This window comes from Sorex araneus, chromosome X, assembly GCF_027595985.1.
Source record: "Sorex araneus isolate mSorAra2 chromosome X, mSorAra2.pri, whole genome shotgun sequence".
Lineage (NCBI taxonomy): Eukaryota > Metazoa > Chordata > Mammalia > Eulipotyphla > Soricidae > Sorex > Sorex araneus.
Window position 1 is genome coordinate 269,992,038 of NC_073313.1, and position 22,711 is coordinate 270,014,748.

General features: G+C 49.8%; 1 protein-coding gene across 6 annotated transcripts in view; it reads right to left on the reverse strand.

The window, feature by feature from the left end:
- Positions 1–22,711, reverse strand: part of TENM4 (teneurin transmembrane protein 4) — a 708,342-nt gene that overhangs the window by 111,344 nt on the left and 574,287 nt on the right. For all 6 annotated transcript variants that reach the window (XM_055123102.1, XM_055123103.1, XM_055123101.1 and 3 more), the window contains 3 exons: positions 15,755–15,856; positions 13,139–13,333; positions 11,158–11,358 (listed from right to left, as the gene is read on the reverse strand). In XM_055123102.1, the coding sequence (XP_054979077.1) occupies positions 11,158–11,358; positions 13,139–13,333; positions 15,755–15,856 (498 nt within the window). The remainder of the gene's footprint in view (positions 1–11,157; positions 11,359–13,138; positions 13,334–15,754; positions 15,857–22,711) is intronic.

Here is a 22,711-nt window from a genome sequence, read left to right on the forward strand (position 1 = left end):
TTCTTCCTGCTGGTATGTGGGAGAGAGGCTGGCGGTTACAGAGAATCCCTGTAGGAGCCAACCCTGGGTTTCGCTGGGTTTCTGGATTTGAGTGTAGGCCGTGGGAATATGGTAGGGGTGAGGGTGAACGGTGTAACTCAGGCCTGACCTGGAGGAGTTGACACTGCAGCATGGCGCACACACAGAACCTGTGCAGCAGGGTGCAAGCGAAGTACCGCACCCAGAGCTGGCACCAGTTGGGGCCCAGCACTTTGCCCATTCGTGCTTCTCTGGGACGGGCTCAGACGGACAGCAAATATCAGCTGGGTGTCTCCTGACATAGGTCACACAGCCCATCCTGGCAGACCCATAATGGTGCCGCTGGGCTTTGAGGGGACCAATACTGGCACTTTCTGACTCCAGGGTGGACAGCGGGGCTGGGGTCTTCTGAGCCCAACAGAGCACAGGGAGGACGCTCAGGTCCGGATGTCCCGGCTTCCTTACTCGGGGTCTCAGGGAGCATTGAGAATCCCTCAGAGCCAGATTTCTTCACTCCTGGATGGGGAGAAGTGACACTCTCCCCAACCCGAGAGGACCCGGAGGAGGGATGAGGCTGCAGACCATGCCACGTTCACATGGGCTGACATGCTGAGACCCTGAGCTGACAAGCAGCTTCCCGAAGGATCTCCGATTGGCTTTTCAGGGGCAACCTTGGTGCTTGAGGGGGAAGCTCTTACTCAGACCATCACAGCACTCAGGCCATCAAAACCGAGTTGGAAATTGTTGCTATCCAGAATCTTGGTTTCCTTCAAAATTCAGGTGAAAATTCATGTGTCCCCGTGCTCCTGGCCCCGTGTGTCAAATTATTTTTTTTCCTCTTCTTTTTGGGTCACACCTGGTGATGCACAGGGGTTACTCCTGGCTCTGCAATCAGGAATCACTCCTGGTGGTGCTCAGGGGACCATATGGGATGCTGGGAATCGAACCCAGGTCGGCCGCATGCAAGGCAAATGCCCTACCCACTGGGCTATCGCTCCAGCCCCAGTGTGCCAAGTTCTTGGCCTCTCTGCTTGGGTCTTGCAGATGGGCCAGGCCAAAGCCCTGCTGCCTCCCCTGGGCCCTGTCTTCTCTCGGGAGCGAAGGGCTTACATTTATCTGGGCTCCCTGGTGTCAGGTCCCAGGCCTGGCACCACGTAAGCTTTCAATATTTTCCAAAGGAACAAATGAGTTTAAGCAAACAAACAGACAAAAAACACTCCTTGGTAAAGGTGCCATATCAGAAGGTACAACTTCAGAGTCACATCGTACGCAATGGACTGGGGTAAATGCATTCGTGTTGGGCGTCCGCCTCCTCCGGGGATGTGCTGGAAAGACACTCCTCTCTGCCCATCCCCGGCTGAGCACCTGGAACTCTCGAGTGTGTCCGGCCTCCCTCACCACACCTTTCCCTCCTGTCAGTGCTCTCCACGCCCCATCTGTGCCTGAGGGGGGACTCCAACGCCTGCAATGTGTTAGCTGTGCTCCAATGTCCACGCCGAGGGAAAAGCCCCGCCAGGCTCTTCTCATTAAACACTAATCCCCATACGAGCCCGGATGCGGCCTGGGACCTATCTCTACTCTGCTTCAATCCCCCTGGACTTACTTTGCAATCTTGGCCATGAACATAGCTGGGGAGGGAGGTGGCCCGCCCCCACAGGGAGAGGCTGGCTTAGGGTTTCCTCACAACATTTCTCCCCTCGGAAAGATGCTTAAAACTGTCCCCTGTGAAGGAGAGAGTGGCACACATGCAAGAGTGGACATCTGCTCCTGCCCAGGAAGGGTCAGGCACAGTGACATCATTTCTCAAGTTCCAGGAATGTGGAAACAGCTGAGCCCCTCAGAACCTCCTGGGAAGCTATTTCATAGGTCTGTATTTAGCTCAAGAAGAATAATAGGGGAAACTAGTTTTCTTAGGACCTGAGATTCTTAGAGGAGCCTTAAGGAATTCTAATAAGGAGGTTAAGTAAGTTTACAGGATTCCCTCGAGGACTTGGTGCTTCACTGCTAGTGTGTCTGGACCCGACCGGGAAATTCACTAAGTCCTGAAACAACTTTGCGCCAACCTGAAGCAGTCAGCCTCTGAGAGAAGAGCACGGAGCAAAGGGAGCACCTTGCCAGTGGTACATACATGATCTCATTGAAGCCTCACCACAGCCCTGCAGCGTGAGGAACAGCCTGGGAAGATTATGTGACTTGCTCATGGTTAGCTAAAATGAAAGGCGGCTGAGAATGAACACAGTGTTTGCATCTGAGAATTGTGGGCTTGGGTTTATGTAAAACCTCAGATGTAATCTGACATTGTTATCTACTCTTGTATATTAAATCATTGGCCCAGCTAAATGCAGCGGTTGTTCGTTTGTTTTGTTTTTGGACAAACTTGGTGTTGCTCAGGATTTACTCCTGGCTCTGCACTTAGGGCCCCTGTTGAGGCTTGGTGGGCTATGTAGGATATTGGGGGTTGAACTGTGGTGAGCCGTGTGTGAGGCAAGTGCCCTACCCCCTGTACTATCACTCCGGCCCCCTAAACTGTAGGATCTCTGTAATTAGCATTGGTATCTTCATCCTTATCCTGATCCAAAACTTATATTTTCAGTCTTCCTTTTGTTTATCTGTTCATACTCCACCTATTCATCCATCCAACCAATTAATCCAGTTCATTATTTGGGGGAGGGGTTTGGGCCACAGTCAGCAATGCTTGGGGGTTACTCCTGGCTCTGCATTCAAGAATTACTCCTGGTGGTGCCTAGGGGGCCATATTGGATGCCGGGGATTGTAACCAGGTCGGCTACATGGAAGGCAAGTGCCCTACCCTCTGTACTATCTCTCCAATCCCTCCATTCAGTTCTACCCAGTTATCTAGTCATCAGGGGACCTGCCAGTCATGCATTTAACTGTGTGACTTTGGGAAGTTATTTCATGCTTCTGTGTTTTAGTCAAAACAGGGCACAGACACCCAGAGCCCACAGTCACGTGGGGCTGAAATAAGCAATGTGAGAAGTGCCTCACATCACAAACATTTTTTTGCGGGGTGCTCCTGGGGGTGTTCTCTGCCAATTCAAATCGAACCTTCGACACCCACCTAAAATCACACTTCCTCCAGGCAGCTCAGGCTCACTCAAAGCAGTGCCTTCTTTCCTCGAACCCCAAGGGGTGCCAGTCAGAAGTCACTTGGCAGAGTCACCTAATGAGGTTGTCCTTCATACAACTGATAACTGAACTCGTGTGAATCTTAGCCAAATCACGGTACCAGCCCAAGGCAGTGTACTAGAGGGGCAAAGTGGCCCCGAGCCAGAGAGGGCTGGGTCCAGACCCATGTTTTCCCAGACTGTCTCTGGGCAAATCACTCAAACTCTCTGAATCCCAAGTTTCCTGGGAACAGCTCTGTTTGCTACGGGAGAGGCAAGCATATTTGTTGTCTGATTATAAATCACGAAGCGCATACAAGGAGTTCTAGAAAATGCAAAACCTTCCTTCAAAAAAGCAGTTATTATTTTAAAATTACAAGTTATCCCACCAGCAGCTTGACGTGGGGAGACAACTGGAATCCCGCGCAAGACATCGCCTGGCGCCTCTGAACGGAGCGCAGCGCCCAGGCTCCTTTCGGGAGGGTTCACATTTGCATACTGACAAGCTCCAATTCTGATGGAAAGAAAATGTTCCAGGGCTGTCAGGGAAATGCTACTAAATTACTAAGCTGCCAACTTCTGATTTATCAACCTTTAACTCTGGCAGTATTGAGTGGAATGCCTGTCTGCGCCCAATTCCCCAGTCTTTGACGACATGTTAGGAACTGACCAACTCCTGGTGGAATCTTCATCCAGGACTTCCCAGTCACTGACCTCTCTGCACCCTCCCTGTCTCCATCATTTATTTTGCTCAACTTGGTCTGGCGGCCATCACTTGCCCAGGGGAAGGGGGACAGCAAATGCCCAGTACTGGAAGACACCCTACCCAGAATTTCTCTCCCGCCACATACCGGCACTGACATAGCACAGTCCCATAACCTCCTTTGAATGTGTAATTGGATGTCAGGGCTTCATCCCGCGGCTGAAGCTCAAGCTTCTTCGTGAGACCTCACTCCAGGCTCCACAAATGAGACTCGTAATAGGGAGAACACTCAGCACTCAATCTAATTGTCTCTCCCATCCATGAACAGAAGACAATTTCTCGGGTATTGAAAGCATCTCACTCCGTCTTTCTGTCATTAATAAGAATTAAATCCTGCTCCCTCAAATTTAAATGTGATTATACGTTGGCTTGTAAATAAAACCAAATTACCACTTTCAAAACTTAGCACTAATGCAACTGCTATGTGTACAGAGGTTTAATTTTGTTTTTCTAATAACCCTGTGGCTACTTTCAGCTCTCTTTCCAGTATTGGCCTTTGCTTGCCGTGACATCATTTGGTGACAGTGCTTTCTGGTTCCCTATTAGCTCAGCCATGACCATTATTACTTCTGAGAAGGAGTTTGCTTTTTCTCTTTAGCAGAGGAAAGGAGAAGAAACGGGAAGCTCAGAAGGATGTGTGTTTGAATTCTAGAAGGTTCCCCAAGTGGAGCTAGAATGTAAACCAGTCCAAGTGGAGGAGAGCTGAAAAGCAAGCTATGACATGGGGTCCCAAAGTCTCCTGCATCCCCATGCATCAGGTGCACTGGGACACTTTCATTTGTTTGTGTTTTGGGCCACACCTGGCAATGCTCTGGGCTTACTCCTAGTTCGGCACTCAGGAATTACTCCTATTGGTGCTCACAGGATTATACGAGATGCTGGGGATGGATTGAAACCGGGTTGGCAGCATGCAAGGTGAGCGCCTTAGTCACTGCACTACTGTTCAGGCCCTATGGGGACACCTGCTGCCCTGCCCCACCCCTGCCCCTGCAGGCCCCCTCTGCCACCGTCAGCCTCCTTGGGGCTCCTCTCCAACCCTTCTCTGGCCAGGCTCATGGTTCCTGCCCCAGACCCACTGCAGAAACATCGGCTCACTCCAGGGCTACTGCAGAACTGCTTCTGGGATGAGCTGTGGCTCTCTGCTCCATCAGGAGTGAAGGAGAGACACACCCCGGTGGGGCTGGCCTCCATAGAGGCTGTGGTCCACTTCTGAGGGCTCAGGAAGGCCGCTGTTCTGAGAGAAGCCCACAAGGGTGTGTGGCTTCTGTGTGGTCCTCTGGGATAATGTGCCAGCACTTAATGACTCCTCTAGACTCAATAACTCTGGGAGTGTGAGTGTGAGTGTGTGTGTGTGTGTGTGCATGTGTGTGTGTGTGCAGTAATGAAGTGTCAGAACCATAAGGGAAGAAAGAGAGATGGAGAGGAAGGGAAAGAGGGAGCCATGGAGAGGGAGGGGGAAGAGGCAGAGGGTAGAGAAAGAGAGAAAAAGATACAGAGAGAGAGACAGAGAGACAGAGAAACAGAGAGAGAGAGGCAGAAAGGCACACTAACAGAGAGAAAGAGAGAGGAAGAGTCAAAGGGACAGAGAGATTCAAGTTTACATAAACTCAAAACCAGGTCTTAGGACAAATCTTCACTATGTAACTTAAATTTGTTAGTATCCTGTTGGGCTATTGCAGATTTAATCATGCATTCTAAAAATGGGCGTAAATGCCTTACTGAGTGCATACTGAATGCTTGTTACCTTGAAGGGCAATTTATACAAATGTATTAATGTTCATTTTAGAGAGAAATGTTCATTTGGAAAAAAAATAAAACAACCCCAACCCTGCACGGTAGTTGCCATTGGCTGTACTCTGTGGATAAGCTTAGTATTCGTGAGAAAGTCTAGTGTGGTGCCATCCCCAATCCCCTCGGGTCTTCCTGGCTGCGAGTGCTACCTCCAAGCCCAGAGCACCGAATCTTGAAACATCTCTGCCTCTTACCACATGAGATTCTACTGCACTGAGATGATAAGAATCATCAACCACCCGAATGAGCACTCGGCAGGCAGAATTTCCGCCCCGTTCTGTTTCTAGGAGCCAGCAGCCCCGAGGAAAGAGGTGCACTGAGAGGGCCCTCACAAGCAAGTCTCCTGGGATGCCACAGGAGCTCACTGAGCAGTGGAATGAGAGAGAAATGAATGAGACCGAGGGCAGAGGTTACAGGGCTGGCCACTGAGGTCGGGAGACCTGACACAGAGCCAGGAAGGGGCCAGTGATGAGTCCAGGGGTCAAAGAAGAGGAATTCCTTCCCCCAGCATCTCTGGGTCAGAGGCCTGAAACACCAAGGGCAGCATTTGGGACAGGGTTGTGGGGGGTGGCACTATGCTCAGCCAAGTGGCCCCACTTCATGCAAAAGCGGAAGAGAAATCCAACCCATCGGGGCTGCTCCCTGGGAAAGACGGGAGGAGGCGAAGCGATGCCCGCTCAGCAGGGAGGGGTCTGGCCCGCTGCGCCACACAAGCTAACAGGAGCTTGAAAGTGACAATGCAGGAGCCCAGAAATTTGCATCTAGCCCTGTCTGAGAGAGAGAGAGAGAGAGAGAGAGAGAGAGAGAGAGAGAGAGAGAGAGAGAGAGAGAGAGAGAGAGAGAGAGAGAGAAGGAGAGAGACAGACAGACAGATAGACAGACAGGCAGATGAGTGTGCATGTCTGAACATGAGTCTTTCCGCCCTCAACAGCAGGGGACTGCACTTCCTGAGCTCCAGAGTAAACGGTATCACCTCCTGCACAGGTCCTGAGCTCCAGAGTGAATGGTGTCACCTCCTGCACAGGCCCTGAGCTCCAGAGTAAACGGCGTCACCTCCTGCACAGGCCCTGAGCTCCAGAGTGAACGGCGTCACCTCCTGCACAGGCCCTGAGCTCCAGAGTGAACGGTGTCACCTCCTGCACAGGCCCTGAGCTCCAGAGTGAATGGTGTCACCTCCTGCACAGGTCCTGAGCTCCAGAGTAAACGGCGTCACCTCCTGCACAGGCCCTGAGCTCCAGAGTAAACGGCGTCACCTCCTGCACAGGCCCTGAGCTCCAGAGTAAACGGTATCACCTCCTGCACAGGTCCTGAGCTCCAGAGTGAACGGTGTCACCTCCTGCACAGGCCCTGAGCTCCAGAGTGAATGGTGTCACCTCCTGCACAGGTCCTGAGCTCCAGAGTAAACGGCGTCACCTCCTGCACAGGCCCTGAGCTCCAGAGTGAACGGCGTCACCTCCTGCACAGGGCCCTGAGCTTGACGAGGACGGTGGAGCATCCATCATCCCTGGTGCACGGTAAGTGCCAGGAAGTGGGCGACTCTGGCTAAAGGTCCACCCCGAGGGTCCTCAGGAAGAAACGAGAATACTGATTTGGAAATCTCTGCATGGAATGGGCATCTCTGGTGACGGCTGAGGACCAGAAGCAGAGCCTGGGTCCGAAGCAAACGCGGCTTAATTGAGGTACACTGGCAAGTGACTGCCCTCTCCAACTCTTTCCATCTTGGACCAAGGCAGTAGCGGTCACTGGCACCCTTGTCCCCTCGGTCTCCACATCAGTCCAAAGCCCCCACTGCAAGGGCAGCAACCTGGCAGGCCGAGGTGTGTGGCAGCCTGGGTCCTCCACAGAGCCCCCAGGTGGCCTGTCTGGAGTGCCGGCGATGGTGCATGGATGGAGGAATGTCTGAATTGGGGCTGGAAGCCGAGTTGCTGGGACTCCGAGGCTGAGTAAAAGCATGAAAATAATCTGATCTCACAATATCCACCAGCTAACGGGGCCCGGGGAACCTGTCAGCCCCCACTCCCTGCAGGCTGTGGGGTGAGGGCAGGGTATGCGGATGCAGGGTATTCACGGGAGGGCCAGACCGTGGGCTGCCTTGGGCCAACTCTGCTACCCACTGCCAGTGCTGGTGGCCCAAGGGTCGCTCAGGTCCTGGGCAGGTGTCAGCGCCAACCAGCCATGCCAGGCCACAGCACATGAGCTATACTGTGAGCTACCAGGGCGGCGTGTCTGAGCCCAGGGTCAACCTCCTGCTGGATCCTCTCAACAGCCCTGGGTGGGCTGACTTAAGAGAAACTGAGAATCGGGGGCTTAGGGGTCTGGGTGAAGCCCCGCAACTGATGGGAGCAGGTCCTCCCCCACAGAAGGTGACCTCTGCTCATGGCCCTGCGCTGAACCGACCCACAACACCGAGACTGCCCCTTCTCTCACCTTCCTCATGGCCCCCTCATGGCGCAACCCTGGCAAAGCTCTGCTGCGCACAGGAAAATGGGTGATCAGCATCGAAACATTACCCTGCATCACGGGGCTGTTGTGTCAGGGTGTGTGCGTATATGGGTGTGAGAGTTTGTGTGTATGTGTGAATACACGTGTGAGTATGCATGCATGTGTGTATGATGTGAGTCTGTGAATCTGTGTATGTCTGATATGTGAGTGTACGCGTGTGTACTATATGACTGTGTGTGAGCATGTGTATGAGTATTCATGTATGTATGACGTGAGCGTGTGAATGTGCCTATGTGTATTATGTGATTATGTGAGCATGCATGTGTATGTGTGAGTATTCATGTGTGTATGACGTGACAGTGTATATGTGTGAGTGTACATGTGCGTATATGTGGTTGTGTATCCGAGTGTATGTAAGCATATACATGTGTGTGCAGGTGTGAGTATGTGCACTGTGGGAAATATTTGTGTGTGCTGTATAATACTTAACAAACACAAAATGTTCTTACAGTTACAAGGAAAAGATAGTCATTTTGAAGCCACCTTTTGAATTCCTGGCTTTGGTACCATTCTGACACTCTTTTCTGTTCTTTATAGGTTAGAGATTTAAAAATCACAATCCACATTTCGGGAAAGGGCATATCTCTTCTTGCTTCTAGCCAAGGTCTGAGTTAATAGCAGGGTTCTCACTAATGGCTGGCCCAGTCAGAATCAAACCAGCAGCTCACATTTACTGAGCCCCTATCATGGGCAAAAGAGCAGGAGAAAGGTTTCCAATGATCTTAAATAATTCTACAAGCAACAGTCTCAGAAGGGAGGTATGATTATTACCTCCATTTGAGAGCTGACAGGAAAAGTAACTTGTCCCAGATTATCCCCAGCACGTCAGGATAGGTTTGAACCAGATCTCAAGGGTGTAGGGGATTCTTCTCATGACACAGCCTCCTAGGAGGGCTCTGTGTGTGTGTGTGTGTGTGTTTGGTACCAGGCTGGGAGGGTAGTGTCAAACTCAGAGATAAGGGAGAAGAGCCTTCAAGACCCTATCCCAAGTTGCTTCTGGTGGTTCTGCTGCTTCCTTCCCAGACCCAACTAAATCACACCGAGTGAGTTCAGTAACAGGCACCCGTCAGAGGCCGTGGCGTCTCATCCCGGATTAACAAAGCGAAGGCTGTTATATACCCATCGTAAATTAGCTTTGTGGCCACACTGTGAACAATACAAGCCTGCACTGCTTTAAGAGGATCACTTATGAGGCTGCTATAAACAGAGCGACGTAACGCGAGTCGGTCCTAAGGCCCTGCACATCCTGCTCACCATCCTGGCTTTACACGAGCTCTGCAAATAACGCAAGAAGGTCCTCCTTCGAGAAGGAAATCTACCTGTCACAAGAACCAGCTGAAAGGGACTCCTGAATCTAAACTGGCCACACCCAGTTGTCCCAGCACCCTTGGGAGTGGGTGGTAATACCTGTGGTGGAAAACGCTGATCTAACACTCTAGCCTTGGGTTGGAGCAATAGTACAACGGGTAGAGCACTTGCCTTGCATGCGGCCACCGCAGGTTTGATCCTAGGCATCCCACATTGTTCCTGGAGCCCACCAGGAGTGATCCCCGAGCACAGAGCCAGGGGCGAGCCCTGAACACCACCAGGTGTGACCTGTTCCCCCACCCTCACCCCTCAATAAATAAGTCATCTTTCCTGATCACAACTAGAGCAAACAGCAGTTTGCTTTTGGCTTCTGTGGCAGGGTGTAGCAGGGAGCACGATTTAGAGAGAAATGTGGCCATGGATGCAGTTACTTCTTAGCAGGAAGCAGCAGGAAGTTCAGGCTTGCCCATCTGAAGTATTTTCCTCCCTGGAACCTTCTTCCCACTGCCATGCAGTGTCCCCTCTCTACCAAGAGCACGGGTCTTCAAAGACAGGACTTTCCCTGTCATCCTTCCCACGAGAGAGTGCTGGCTCTCCTGTGGGTGCCCCATAAACACCCAGGAAGTGGGGCATCACAGGAGATGGTGAGGCAGGAAAGAGAACTCCTTCCCCACGGGACTTCTGAGTGGGTTTTCAGAGCAGATGCTGTTGGACTGATCTCAGTGCTGTGCCAGGTAATCACAGCTAGGCTGATCCCTGCCCAGAGGAAGGAGACCAGATGGTTGCCTTGGACCTAGGGTGGTCTTGGATTAGCCCTATGGGTAATATCATATTGAAGAGTTCATTCATGCCTTCGCTTCTTATTATTTAAAATTTTAAATAGTTAAAGAAATGTAGATATCAAATAATTTCAATTCATTTGGGGGTGGAGGCGTTGGGGCTACACTGGTGGTGCTTCCTCCTGCTCTGCACTTGGGGTCACTCCTGCCTAGACTCAGGGGGCCGTACATGGGACTGGGAATTGAACTGGGGTTGGCCATGTACAGAGCAGGCACCTTACCTCATCTCATCTATCGCTCCACCCCACCTTTATTTCTGTGTTGATTGGCAGCAGCTGTAGGCCAGGGTGATGCCTAGTGAGCCCTGGGAATAATGCCTGACTTAGACGTGTTTGCTTTCCTTGTGGGACTTTTGGTCAAGTGGAAGGTCTGGCCAGATCACAGAGAAGCCTGATTCCCACACTGAGTCTGGCCTTCCTTCTGAGGAAGGAGGAAGTCTCAGGGCTGACAGCTGGACTGCCAGTCTTTCTGCACCTGGTTCCTGCCCCTCCTCCCCTCAGCATGCCGTTCCTGCCGTCCTGCCCCCAGGAAAGGCTGTGGCAGTGGTGAGGTGCATGTCCGTGAAACTCATCCCTCACCCTCACGGACACGAGGGTGGCCGCCATGAAGGAGGGCGGTGAAGAGAGAGTTCAGGAACCCTCTCCCCACCTAAGAAGAGAGCGGCCAGGGGAGGAGGAAAAACATTAGAGCATGGACAGCAAACCCACAGCGACATGGCTGAGAACCAAATCCAGCCACGGATGCAGACAAAATGGGTACAAGTGGCATGGAAAGCTCTTCTCTCTCTCTACCCTTTTCTCCCCACACTTACCGATGGAACAGTCATGGCCGGTCCAGCTGGGGTCGCAGCTGCACAGCCCCGTGTCTGGGAGGAAGGTTCCGTGGCCTGAGCACTGGTCCAGGCACGTGGCTCTGGGGGTCTCGCAGTTGGCGCCTCCCCAGCCCACGGAGCAGTGGCACTCGCCTCGTACGCAGACGCCGCGGCCCGAGCATGTGGGGTCCATGCAGTCCACTGTGACAGGGAGACGAGAGCACAGAGTCAGGTGACAGGGGCTTCGTTAAGTGGAGGGGCTGCCTGGACCCCAGGACTCTGGAGGACTGAGATTTTCAGGGAGTCATAGCCGGGTGTAGGGAAGGGTCAAAACTCCAGCAAAGGGCAGAGCCAGCTCCACACTCTGTCTGGGCCAGCTGCCTAAGCCCCAAGTCCTTCACCTGTAAGAGTTGCGTGCAGGTTCCAAGTTGTTTTTTTGTGGGAAACAACAACCTTTCAATGAGAAAAAAACTTATTGGTGTCAGCACTGCATGCAGTGCGTATTGGTTAGTAACCCCTAAACCAGCACTCTGCTCTATTCAGTTCTTTATGGCTACTTCCTAGGACAGCATCCCGCTCTACGAAAGAGGTCGATATACTGTGGTGAGCAAATTATTGTTTTTGCTCCATAATGCAGCTCATTTGTGTGATGAAAGGACCAAGCCAAGAAAAAAAGAAAAAAGATTCCTTACTTTAAATAAGAATCCATTTTGCATTTAAATTCCACTAGATTTCATCATCTTTTGCACACTCTTAATTGATTAAAACAAAACCCAAACCTTAGAACCTAACTTTCCAGAAGGTAGAGTATTCCGGAGACTGTGTACCGTTCCATATGGAGTCTCTGCCCCACTTCTCTTTGGTGGGGAGGTGAAGAGGCCACAGGCCAAGGTCACAGCCAGGCAGCTCCAATCCAGAAAGCTGCCAGTTGCCTGCTCTGTCCCTGCTGTCAGGGAGCACTTTACAAACGTGATCACCTCATTTTCTCCACAGCCCAACAAGGTTCCGATGAGGCAACCGAGGTTCAAGGTTAAAGAACTTATCTCGATCTCATGGCTAAATCCTGCCAGAGAAGCGTCTGGGACAGGCCCGTCTGGATCCAGTGGGATTTCTGCTGCTGAGTTTATTTTCCTGAATCAGGCTCTAGTTATGGGGTTACCGAAAAGTAAGAAAAGCCCTGGGCAGGCGGAGTCGAAGAGAGGCGCTGAGGGTGGCCCAGTCCCCCGCTCCAGCTGGTCGGTGTTCCCCGCTCCAGCCTGGTGTTGATCTCACTCTACGAGAGAGGGCTTCTGGGGTCTGTAGCATGCAGCTGGCAGGGAGGAGGGCTGGTGGAGCGGGCGTGAGTGGGGGCTTCTACCACAGAGAAGCTGGTGAAGCGGCCTCAGGCTGAGGAAGGCACTCCACTCAGGTCCGCAGGTAAATGTTGCTGCAGCAGCACTGAGTTTCCCGCCCACCAGGCAGGGACGGGAAAGGGCTGAGCTCGGAGCTCTCAGACACACTGAGCGAGCTGAAGTCCTGTGGAGAAGCCACGTTCCCGCCCAACCAGCACCTCGAGACCCACAGACTGAGATGTTAGTCACGGGGGGCTGGGCCTTATATGCAGCAGCATTCTGTGAACAAGGTCTGTTTATTGTTTGGTCTGGGGGCCACACCTGGTCTGTGTTCCCCACTCCAGCCTGGTGTTGATCTCACTCTAGGAGCTCGGGGGATCATATGTGGTTCTGGGGACTGAGCCTGGGACACCCACATGCAAGGAAAACACCCTACTCTGTGGTACCATCTGTCCGGCCTCCAGAACAACCGGGACCCTGTTTCCTCTGCCCCTTGTGATAGGTAAGGGGCTGTGGTGAGGGGCGCTGCATCAGGTGGGATTAGGGGCTTGGGGGTACAGGCTCTGGGACCAAGGCGTGCTCAGCTCCTTGATGCCCTCTGGGCCCCGTGTGCCTCAAGGCCGGTGCGGGCTGCCTGCCCCCGAACTCACCTTCCTCGCAGCTCTCGCCCTTGTAGCCCGGGTTGCAGATGCAGGTCCCCACGATGCAGGTGCCATGGTGGCTGCAGGCCACGTCGATGCACTGGCTGGTGGGCACGTCACACTCGGCACCCTTCCAGCCACTGTGGCACAGGCACCGGCCCTTCACGTACTGGCCGTTCCCACTGCAGAGCACGGGACAGGAGGCTGCAGACATAAGACAGACAGTCTGGTGCGAAGCCATACACACCCACGAACATCCGGGAAGCTACTCCCACGAGCCCCAAGCCTGCCCATACATCCAAACCACGCCCACACACCCAAACCCTGCCCACACGCCCAAATGACGCCCACACAAAACCACGCCCCTACACCCCAAACCACGCCCCTACACAAAACCACACCCACACGCCCAAAACCACACTCCCAGACCAAAACCACGCCCACACCCCAAACCACGCCCCACACCCCAAACCACGCCCACACCCCAAACCACGCCCACACACCCAAAAACACGCCTACACGCCCAAAACCACGCCCACACACCCAAAAACTCGCCCACACCCAAAACCACGCCCACACGCCCCAAACCATGCCCACACACCACAAACCACGCCCGCACACCCAACCCAAGCCCATACATCCAAACCACCGCCCACCCAAACCACGCCCCCACACCCAGACCACTCCCACAGAACTACACCAACCCATCCCTAAGCCACGCCATAGCCCAACCCCGCCCACAGACCTTCCAAAGTTACCCTGTGGCCCCCACCATCTCCCACTCCCCCATCAGTCTTTCTGAACCTCAGCGTCCACAAATGAACACTAGCGTCCATCTGTTTGCTCCTGCTGGGTCTCATTTCAATTTAAACTCACCGAAGCTACTGTGGGAGTGTTTGCTGGGAGCAAGCTCTTTCCTCCTGTATGCACTCAGGTGGTAGGGCCCACTGCTCCCCTGGGAGCCTCTCCTGTTACCCCCAATGTGAGGATGGCTGTGCTCCCCAGCTCCCAGGGATTGGGACAGGGGCTCCCTGTCTGCAGCCCACCTATGGTGCGTGTCACCACTGCCATGGGTGGTGATCATCTAGCTGGGTCATCTAGCTGGTCCTTGTCCTATCTGAGATGGTTCCTGCTTAGCGCAAGTGCTTGGAACAGGACCAAGCTCTGAAAGGCCCTGGGCCCATGTCCCCTGGGCAGTGAAGAGGTGAAGAACTCATAACAAGGAGCCTTTGCAGGGGTGCTGCCAGAGAGTTCATGGGCACCACGGTCTGTCCTCCCCACGGAGACCCAACGCCCTGGACACGGGACACAGGTACCTCCGGACAAGGAGCCTTGCTGACGGCAGTCTCAGAACTCTGGGCCCCTGTCTGCACGTTCCTTACAAACTCCTCTAGGAGTGAATGGAGCCTGGACACACGGGGCGGAGCCAGGCGGCCTCAACCTATCCTAATGAAGCCTGGACACATGGGGCGGAGCCAGGCAGCCTTGACCTATCCTAATGGAGCCTGGACACACGGGGGCAGAGCCGGGCAGCCTTGACCTATCCTAATGGAGCCTGGACACACGGGGGCAGAGCCGGGCAGCCTTGACCTATCCTAATGGAGCCTGGACACACCGGGCAGAGCATGGGCAGCCTCGACCTATCCTAATGGAGCCTGGACACAAGGGGCAGAGCCAGGCAGACTCAACCTATCCTAATGGAGCCTGGACACATGGGGCGGAGCCAGGCAGCCTCGACCTATCCTAATGGAGCCTGGACACAAGGGGCAGAGCCAGGCAGACTCAACCTATCCTAATGGAGCCTGGACACAAGGGGCAGAGCCGGGCAGCCTTGACCTATCCTAATGAAGCCTGGACACATGGGGCGGAGCCAGGCAGCCTCGACCTATCCTAATGGAGCCTGGACACACGGGGCAGAGCATTGGCAGCCTCGACCTATCCTAATGGAGCCTGGACACACAGGGCGGAGCCAGGCAGCCTCGATCTATCCTAATGGAGCCTGGACACATGGGGCGGAGCATAGGCAGCCTCGACCTATCCTAATGGAGCCTGGACACACAGGGCGGAGCATGGGCAGCCTCGATCTATCCTAATGGAGCCTGGACACATGGGGCGGAGCACAGGCAGCCTCGACCTATCCTAATGGAGCCTGGACACACAGGGCGGAGCATGGGCAGCCTCCACCTATCCGATAAGTAGCTGCCACTGTGCCCATAAGTCAGGTGCCCACGAGTCAGGCAACAGCAGGTCCCACATGGAGGAGAGCATGCCGTTTCAGTCCTTGGCCTGTGATTCCACCGGGATCTGGCCTGAGCTTCTGGACAGCAGAGACAGAGTGGAGCCTCTCGCCTCCAAACGTAAAGCAGCGCCTTGGGGCCCCAGCCCATGAACTCGCACTGTGCTATCCCTGAAGCTGTCCCTCTCCCGCCTTCCTGCCCCCAGGCACCTATGGGTGACATGGACAAGGGCTGCCCAGGGAGCTCTGCCTGCCTCTCGAAGCTCCCTCTCGGAACTCCCCCAAACTGGTGCCAGGTAGCCCGTGGTGGGCATCAGGACCAGCCTGGGTATCTTCACTGGCCACCAGAATGGGCCCGGGCTATCAAGTCAGCAGCACGGGGGCCTCACCTCTGCCACAGTCAGGGCCCAGGAAGCCGAGGAAGCAGTGACAGGTCCCAGAGATGCAGTCGCCGTTGCCGTAGCAGTTGCTGGGGCAGTTCTCCACCGACTCTGTGGGAGAAGGGGGCAGAGGTGAGTGCAGAGCCTCTTGTTCCGTCGGAGCCCAGACCAGGACTCGTGCATGCCAGCTTTCCTGGTCCGTCACAGACAGAAGCCAACAGAGTTAAACATGTTCCTTTACTCTTACTGAGGTTCTTATCACTCACTGAGAGGCGTGGTCTGGAAAATCCTGGAAGAACCAATGTGTTATAAAGCGATTCCTATCTACAGTGCATTAGAAAGTCGTCGGCGGAGACACTGGGGGACCTGCTGTCAGCAGCATTTATCTGTAGACACTGGGTTCCTGGGTCATTGTGGTGGCCTTCTTTACACTTCTGTTTGACATTTTCCTCACAATGAGCTGATGATCTACAGATTTGCTTTTTGTCCCCATAAAACCTTTGGGCATTTGCAAATATGTCTTTCCCCATCTCTGCTCTTTCATCTCTTAGTCTGGGTTCCCAGAGTCCGTGGCTGTGCTGAGAAGTCAAACTCTCAGCCTCCACGCTCACTCCTCACCCCGAGGCATTCCCCTCTAGCAGGACAGAAAGCCATGGGGAAATGGCATTTGTCATTATGCTGCTGTTAAAACCTTTCAGTGGTTCCCATTTGGCAGAAAGAAAACCATCGGAACTCTTTCTAAAGGCCTTAGGTTCTTCTTTCCTCTTCTCTTGCCCTCCCTCCTCCCCTCCCTCACTGCATCTATTCATGGCCACCTTTTGCAGGGATAACACTTGCTCTGCCTTTTCCTAATACTTTTGGTATATTCTGTGTGAAATGTCAAGCAAATACAGCATTCATTTCAGAAAGATTTCTGTAAGAAATTAGTCCTTTTTTTATAGCTGCAGTGAGTGAACCTGTTCTCTGGAACATCTGCTTATTTGGAACAACCTATTTTCAATAATGCTGGATGTGGACGAAAGGAAAGAACTACAGTGTACTGAGAGCCTTCTTTGTGCCATAAACTTCCACAAAGTTTATCTTATTTCCCTATATATAGATTCATTGAATCTATATACACATATTGTTATTTCTATTTTAAAAAAATGAGGGTCTTGACAGATGATGGAAAAGGCATAGAATGTGAAGGTATTGGATCATGGAACACTTCCTATAGAGGCCTCTGCCTAACTGTTTGCCACTACTGAATTGAAAATGACTTTACAAAGTTTGGAGGAAAGAGTTCAAACAAGTAATTCCTCTGAGTGAGGAAAAATTTCACTCACTCAATGGCCCCTGCTAACATGAACAGCATTTTACACAAACACAGTGTTAAATCAGGCCTAAAATAAGATGCCTACTCTCACAACTGTTATCAAATATAGTATAAGGAGCTCCAACCTGGGAAAGAAGTAAAACTATCACTATTTTCAGGGACTTGATAATATACATAGAAAATGTGAAAGACCCCACAAAAAGATTATTATAATTAATAAACAAAGACAGTACAGTAACAGGATACAAAACCAAGATACAGAAATCTGTTGAATTTCTATATGTAAGCAACAGACTAGTAGAGAAAGAATTCAAAGAAACCTCCAATTTACAAAACCATCAAAAAGAACCTAAGACTATATGAACTTAAATACCTAAGACTATATGACAAAGTAGGAAAAAGGTATATACAGTAAAACTGTGGATATCTGTAAAAAAATAGAAGAGGGGTTGGAGAGATAGTAGAATGTGTAGGGCATTTGCCTTGCACGTGACTGACCCAGGCTCAATCTCTGACATCCCATATGGTCCCCTATCACCACCAGGAGTAATTACTGAATGAAGAACCAGGACTAACTCCTGAGAATCATATCCTCACCCCCAAATGAATAATTACGTGCTATATATTAAAAGAATTAACAATGTCAAAAAAATCCTTCCCAAAGCATTATATAGATTCAATGGAATCCAATCAAAATTTCAGTTACATTCTTCAGAAAAATAGACAAATGTTACTAAAATCCACCATAAAATGGAACCATAAAAGACCCTGAATAGTCAAAACAATACTGATTTTAAAAAATATAAGCAGGGGCACATCCTCCTATGCCCTACCTCAAACTATATTGCAAAACTATAGTCATCAGAAGAGTATGATTACTGGAATAAAAAGACAGGTCTTTGAAATGTAATTGAAAACTCACATGCAATTAAATCCTCACATATGGATGGCTGGTTTATGACAAATGATTAAAGAGAATAAAATGGAGGAAGAAGTCTTCATTAGTAAATGTCATTGGGAAAAATGAATAGCCACAGGCACAAGAGTAAAATGAGGTCAGTGTCTAAACTGTGTGCAAAATGAACTCAAAATAGACTAATGACTTAGATGCTAGGCCCTAAAGCATAAATACACTGAAGAAAATACAGACAAAACAGTCCACCATGTTGGCATCAGGTATGTCTTTAGAGATTCAACTCCAAGGGCAATAGGAAAAAATGGACAGATGAAAGAGCATAGAACTAAAAAGCCTCCACGCAGTAAAAGAAACTATCATGAAATTTTTAAATAAATCACAAAGAATGGGAGAAAATAGTCATACAGCACAGTATGACAAAGGGCTAATGCCCAGGAGGTATAAAGGAACTTACAAAACTTAACCACAACAATGACAACAACAACCCTCAACCAACTAGTTTGAAAAAACTGAGAGAAGAGATAAAAAAGATACTTATCTAATGAAGGCAAAAAGAGGCCAACAAACACATGAAAAACCCCTCATTATTACAGATTATCAAGGAATACTAATCGAAATATATCTTACACTGTGAGAATGGCAGAATCCAAAGAAAAGCAGAGATGGCGGGGGCAGGGTGGCAGAAAGTCTTCATTCACCTCTGATGAGAATGTAAACTGGTCCAGCTTTTATGGAAAAAGAGTTGGGAGATTTCCCTCAAGTTAAAAATAGAGCTGCTATTACTATCCAGCAATTCCACTCCAAAGTATCTGTTACAAAAATGTACAAACACCAATTTGAAAAAAATACATGCACACCTATATTCATGACAACATATTCCAACAGTCGAGATATAGAAACATCTTCAAGTGCCCAACAACAGAAGAGTGGAGAAAGAAAATGTGGTATGGGACACAATGGAGGACTACTCAGTCACTTCAAAAGGTGAGTTCTTTATCATTCCTTACAGGGAAGGGACTGCGAGGGGTCATGCTGAGTGCAGTAAGGCTGAGAGAGAAAGATAAATACCAGGGGATCTTACTCATATAAGGGGTATAAAGATGTGAAGAAAGAGACTAGATAAAGGATGAAGGCAAAGGAAAACAAACTCCTGGTCTCTTAGCAAAGACCCGAGGTCACCAAAGGGAGGGATGAGAGAAGGGTTTTCACTTGAGAACGGCAGCAGAGGGCTGTTGGCACACTGATGGTGAATGTGGAGCAATAACTGGGAAGTGTGAAATTAACCCCTAAATAAATGAGATCTCTCTTTTTTTCCTTTTTTTTGGTTTATGGGTCATACCCACTGGTGCTTATGACTTACTCCTAGTATCAGTGCTCACGTATCACTCCTGGTATGGCCCAGGGAACCATGTGGGATGCAAGGGATTGAACTTGGGATGTCCTCATGTGAGGCAAGTGCCCTACTTTATTATTGATCTGACCCCAAACACTTGAAGTTTTGTAATCAATGTTCCCTCAATTAAAGAAAAGGAAGGAAGTTTTCAAGGACTGCTTCTAGAGTAATTCAGCTAATATAGTTAAGAACCACAGCAACAATGAACAATGCAGAATTAGCAACAAGTGGATCTAATCCTACACAGAGCCTCATTTCAGGGCAAAGTGGTGTGTCTGCTGTTTTGGGGCTTGCCTGGGAGCATCCACTTTCCTAATGCCAGGAGGACAGAAGTAGCTTCCTAAGCACTTTATTGTTGTTTAATGATAAAGATTGACTTTTCATTGTAAATATTCTTTTAAAAAATCAGGAACTGGGGCTGGAGAGATAGTAGGGCAAGTGCCTTGCATGTGGTCAATCTGGGTTCAATTCCTAGCATCTCATATGGTCCACTGAGCACCACCAGGAATAATTTCTGAACACAGAGCCAGGCATAATCCCTGAGCACAGCTGGGTTCCTCCCCCAACAGCAAAAAAAAAAATAAATAAAACAAGAAATGTAGGACTGGAGATATAGTACATCGGGTAGGATGCTTGCCTTGCATGCAGCTGACCCAGGTTCAATCCCAGGCACTCCATACAGTCTCCCAAGCATCACCAGAAATGATTCCTGAGCACAGATCCAGGAGTAATCCCTGAGCATTGCACAATGTGGCATAATAACAAACAAACAAACAAACGAAATTAACTAGGAATTGTGAGTCAAGTTTCAGATAGGAAGGCTTTTGTTTTATGTTATTGGAAGGTAGTTTCCCTGCAGCATTGCAGAGGCTCACAGGACAGAGGAAGAAAGCCTGCTTCCAACTGCTGCTTTGCTCCTGGTGGGCTGTGGGACCATGGCCAGGTCAGGTCAACTTCCTGCTACTGCTTCCTTATGCTTTTGCTTATGTTTCCCATACTTCTCTACTTGACTTACTCATTCCCTTCTATCCAGCTTAAATGTCACCATCAACACAAGTCTTGCTGCTTTTTTTAGAGAGGTGCAATTTAAGCCTTGTAAATCTAGTGCCTTTCTCCCTCACCCCTCTTAAAATACCATGGTCCATGTTGAAGACTAATGACCTCTTCCAGTACAAAACCATAGAGCTTATGTGCTTATATATCTGCCCAGTAACCAGGCCACTGAGTCTTGGTGAACATTTGTTGTTCTCATAGGAAGACTTGAACTAATTGATCTCGGAGACCCTTCCACAATTTAATCTCCCGTTCAGCTCTTGAACCCAACAGGATAAAATGTATCTCCTAATACAATTATGACAATTACCAGTTGCATTTTAACAGGATTAACTGCAGGTAAGTGATAACACACTTTCTAAATTTTGATTCATGAAGTCTGCATGCTACTGACCTATTAATAATCTCTTAAACATTCTTCATGGTGAAAAAGCAGGGAAAGTATATTTTTTCTGGGACTGAGTATAGTGTCGGTTGTTAAGTCTGACAGAATAGTAGCTTGCTAGTTGTAAAACTTGCCCTAGGCTGTTGGTATCAGAGAAGTTTTAGGAGACATGGAATAATTGTACAATGGCAATGAGGAAATGGGGGGGTCGATATTTGGAGAAATTTTCCTCTCAATAAAATGTTATGGATATAGCATTGCTTTCATTCTGAAGGATTTCCACCAATAAGGAGTCTCCGTTGATCAGTGTTCTATAATAAACACCCAGGTAGAACGCATCCTGGTTTGGGGGAAGCATGAACTTGATTGGCTGGACATGTTGTATGCTCCTCATCAGTATTTGGTCAATTCCTTCCCTCTCGGTTCCTCTTGCTTTGCTCAGGCTCACATTGCTGCTGCCTTAATTTAGCAGAAGGCATACCTTTGGGTCTGCTCAGATAGGAATTAAAAATCCAACTGTTTATGAATAACTCACTTTCGTCAGTGCAGGGAATGGTAAATTGGAAAACGGGAGGGTTTTTTTGTTTTTGTTTTTTTGTCTCATTGCTTTGGCTTTTCTATCATGAATGGCAGTGGTCCTGGCAGGAAATTTAATTTTCAGGAACTTCTTTTTTCTTTTCTTCAGGGCTGGAACACAGAGTTTTAATGTTTCATTTCAGAGAATGTAACTCTTTCTCTGGACATGTGTGGTGAGTGGGTGTTCACTGGATGCTGGAATACAAAGAGGCAATTGCCAAAGGAAGGGAAGTCAACACCGGTTCTTGGAGGAGACAGGAGCCGAGAGACCATGTTGACCTCTTGGATCCATCACAGCCTCCACCCCATGCCTCCAGAAACAAGGCATTAGCATCATCTTTCCTGTTGAAAGGCAGCCCCCATTGAGAGCTGAATTTACTGTCTGTGATTTCTTCCTCTGATACTGTTGTCACTATTTGGGATGCTTGGCTAAAGAACCAAGGTCTGATGATTAATTCTCCCTCTGATCTTTCCTCTGGGCTTCTCTTAGGGAAATGGCTTCGGATGCTTCAGGAAGGAAGCAAGCATCTTGGACTCTAGGAAAAGACTATTGGATGACTGGATACACAGCCTTGACTGGATCAGGGAAATTTACACTTTAGTTTACATCTATTACAGTCCTCTTGTTCTCGGATGAGGTTTGGGTTGATCATAACCAGCCAAAATAAGTAATTGACACAACAAATTTGATAGCTGGGAATGAATTCTATAGCAACTCAAGGTTGAAGGCAGCGTCTAAAGGGCAGATTTCATTCTCTCACATGCAGCTATCTATGATCTAATTTATTCTTTGGCACCTTTGGCACCATTTTCCCAGATCAGATGAAGACTGAGAGCTGAAGTCATTTCCTCCAGTTCAAACAGAAATATGGAAGAAGTTGTAAGGTGGACCAAATTCTATTTGAAGCCAAAGTCTGTAGTCTTTGGCTTGAAACTAAGCATGACCTCTGGGGTAAGAGTGTCTCTTGCAATTGATGTGCCTCTGGACAAGTCGTCTCTAAACGTTTCTTTACTTGTGAAATGGAGTCAATGACAGCATCCATTGCAGAGGTCTAGTAAGAAAAGCAACGAGTGTAGCACTATGCATGGAAACAAGTTTGCCTGGGACCTGGCAGAGCTGCCATCTTGGTTTGCATGAAAAAGCTACATTAGGTAATGTGGGATACTGAGGGGTAATAACACACGTCTAAAGCACAGAGACATCCCCCCAGGGTAAAAACAGGAAAACAAACAAGGACCGTACTGAACGTGAAAAAGGCAAGGTGTTTGGGTAAATTTCCTCCAGGGAAAAGCATTGTCAAAGCCAATGAAACCTGTTGTCTCCTGGA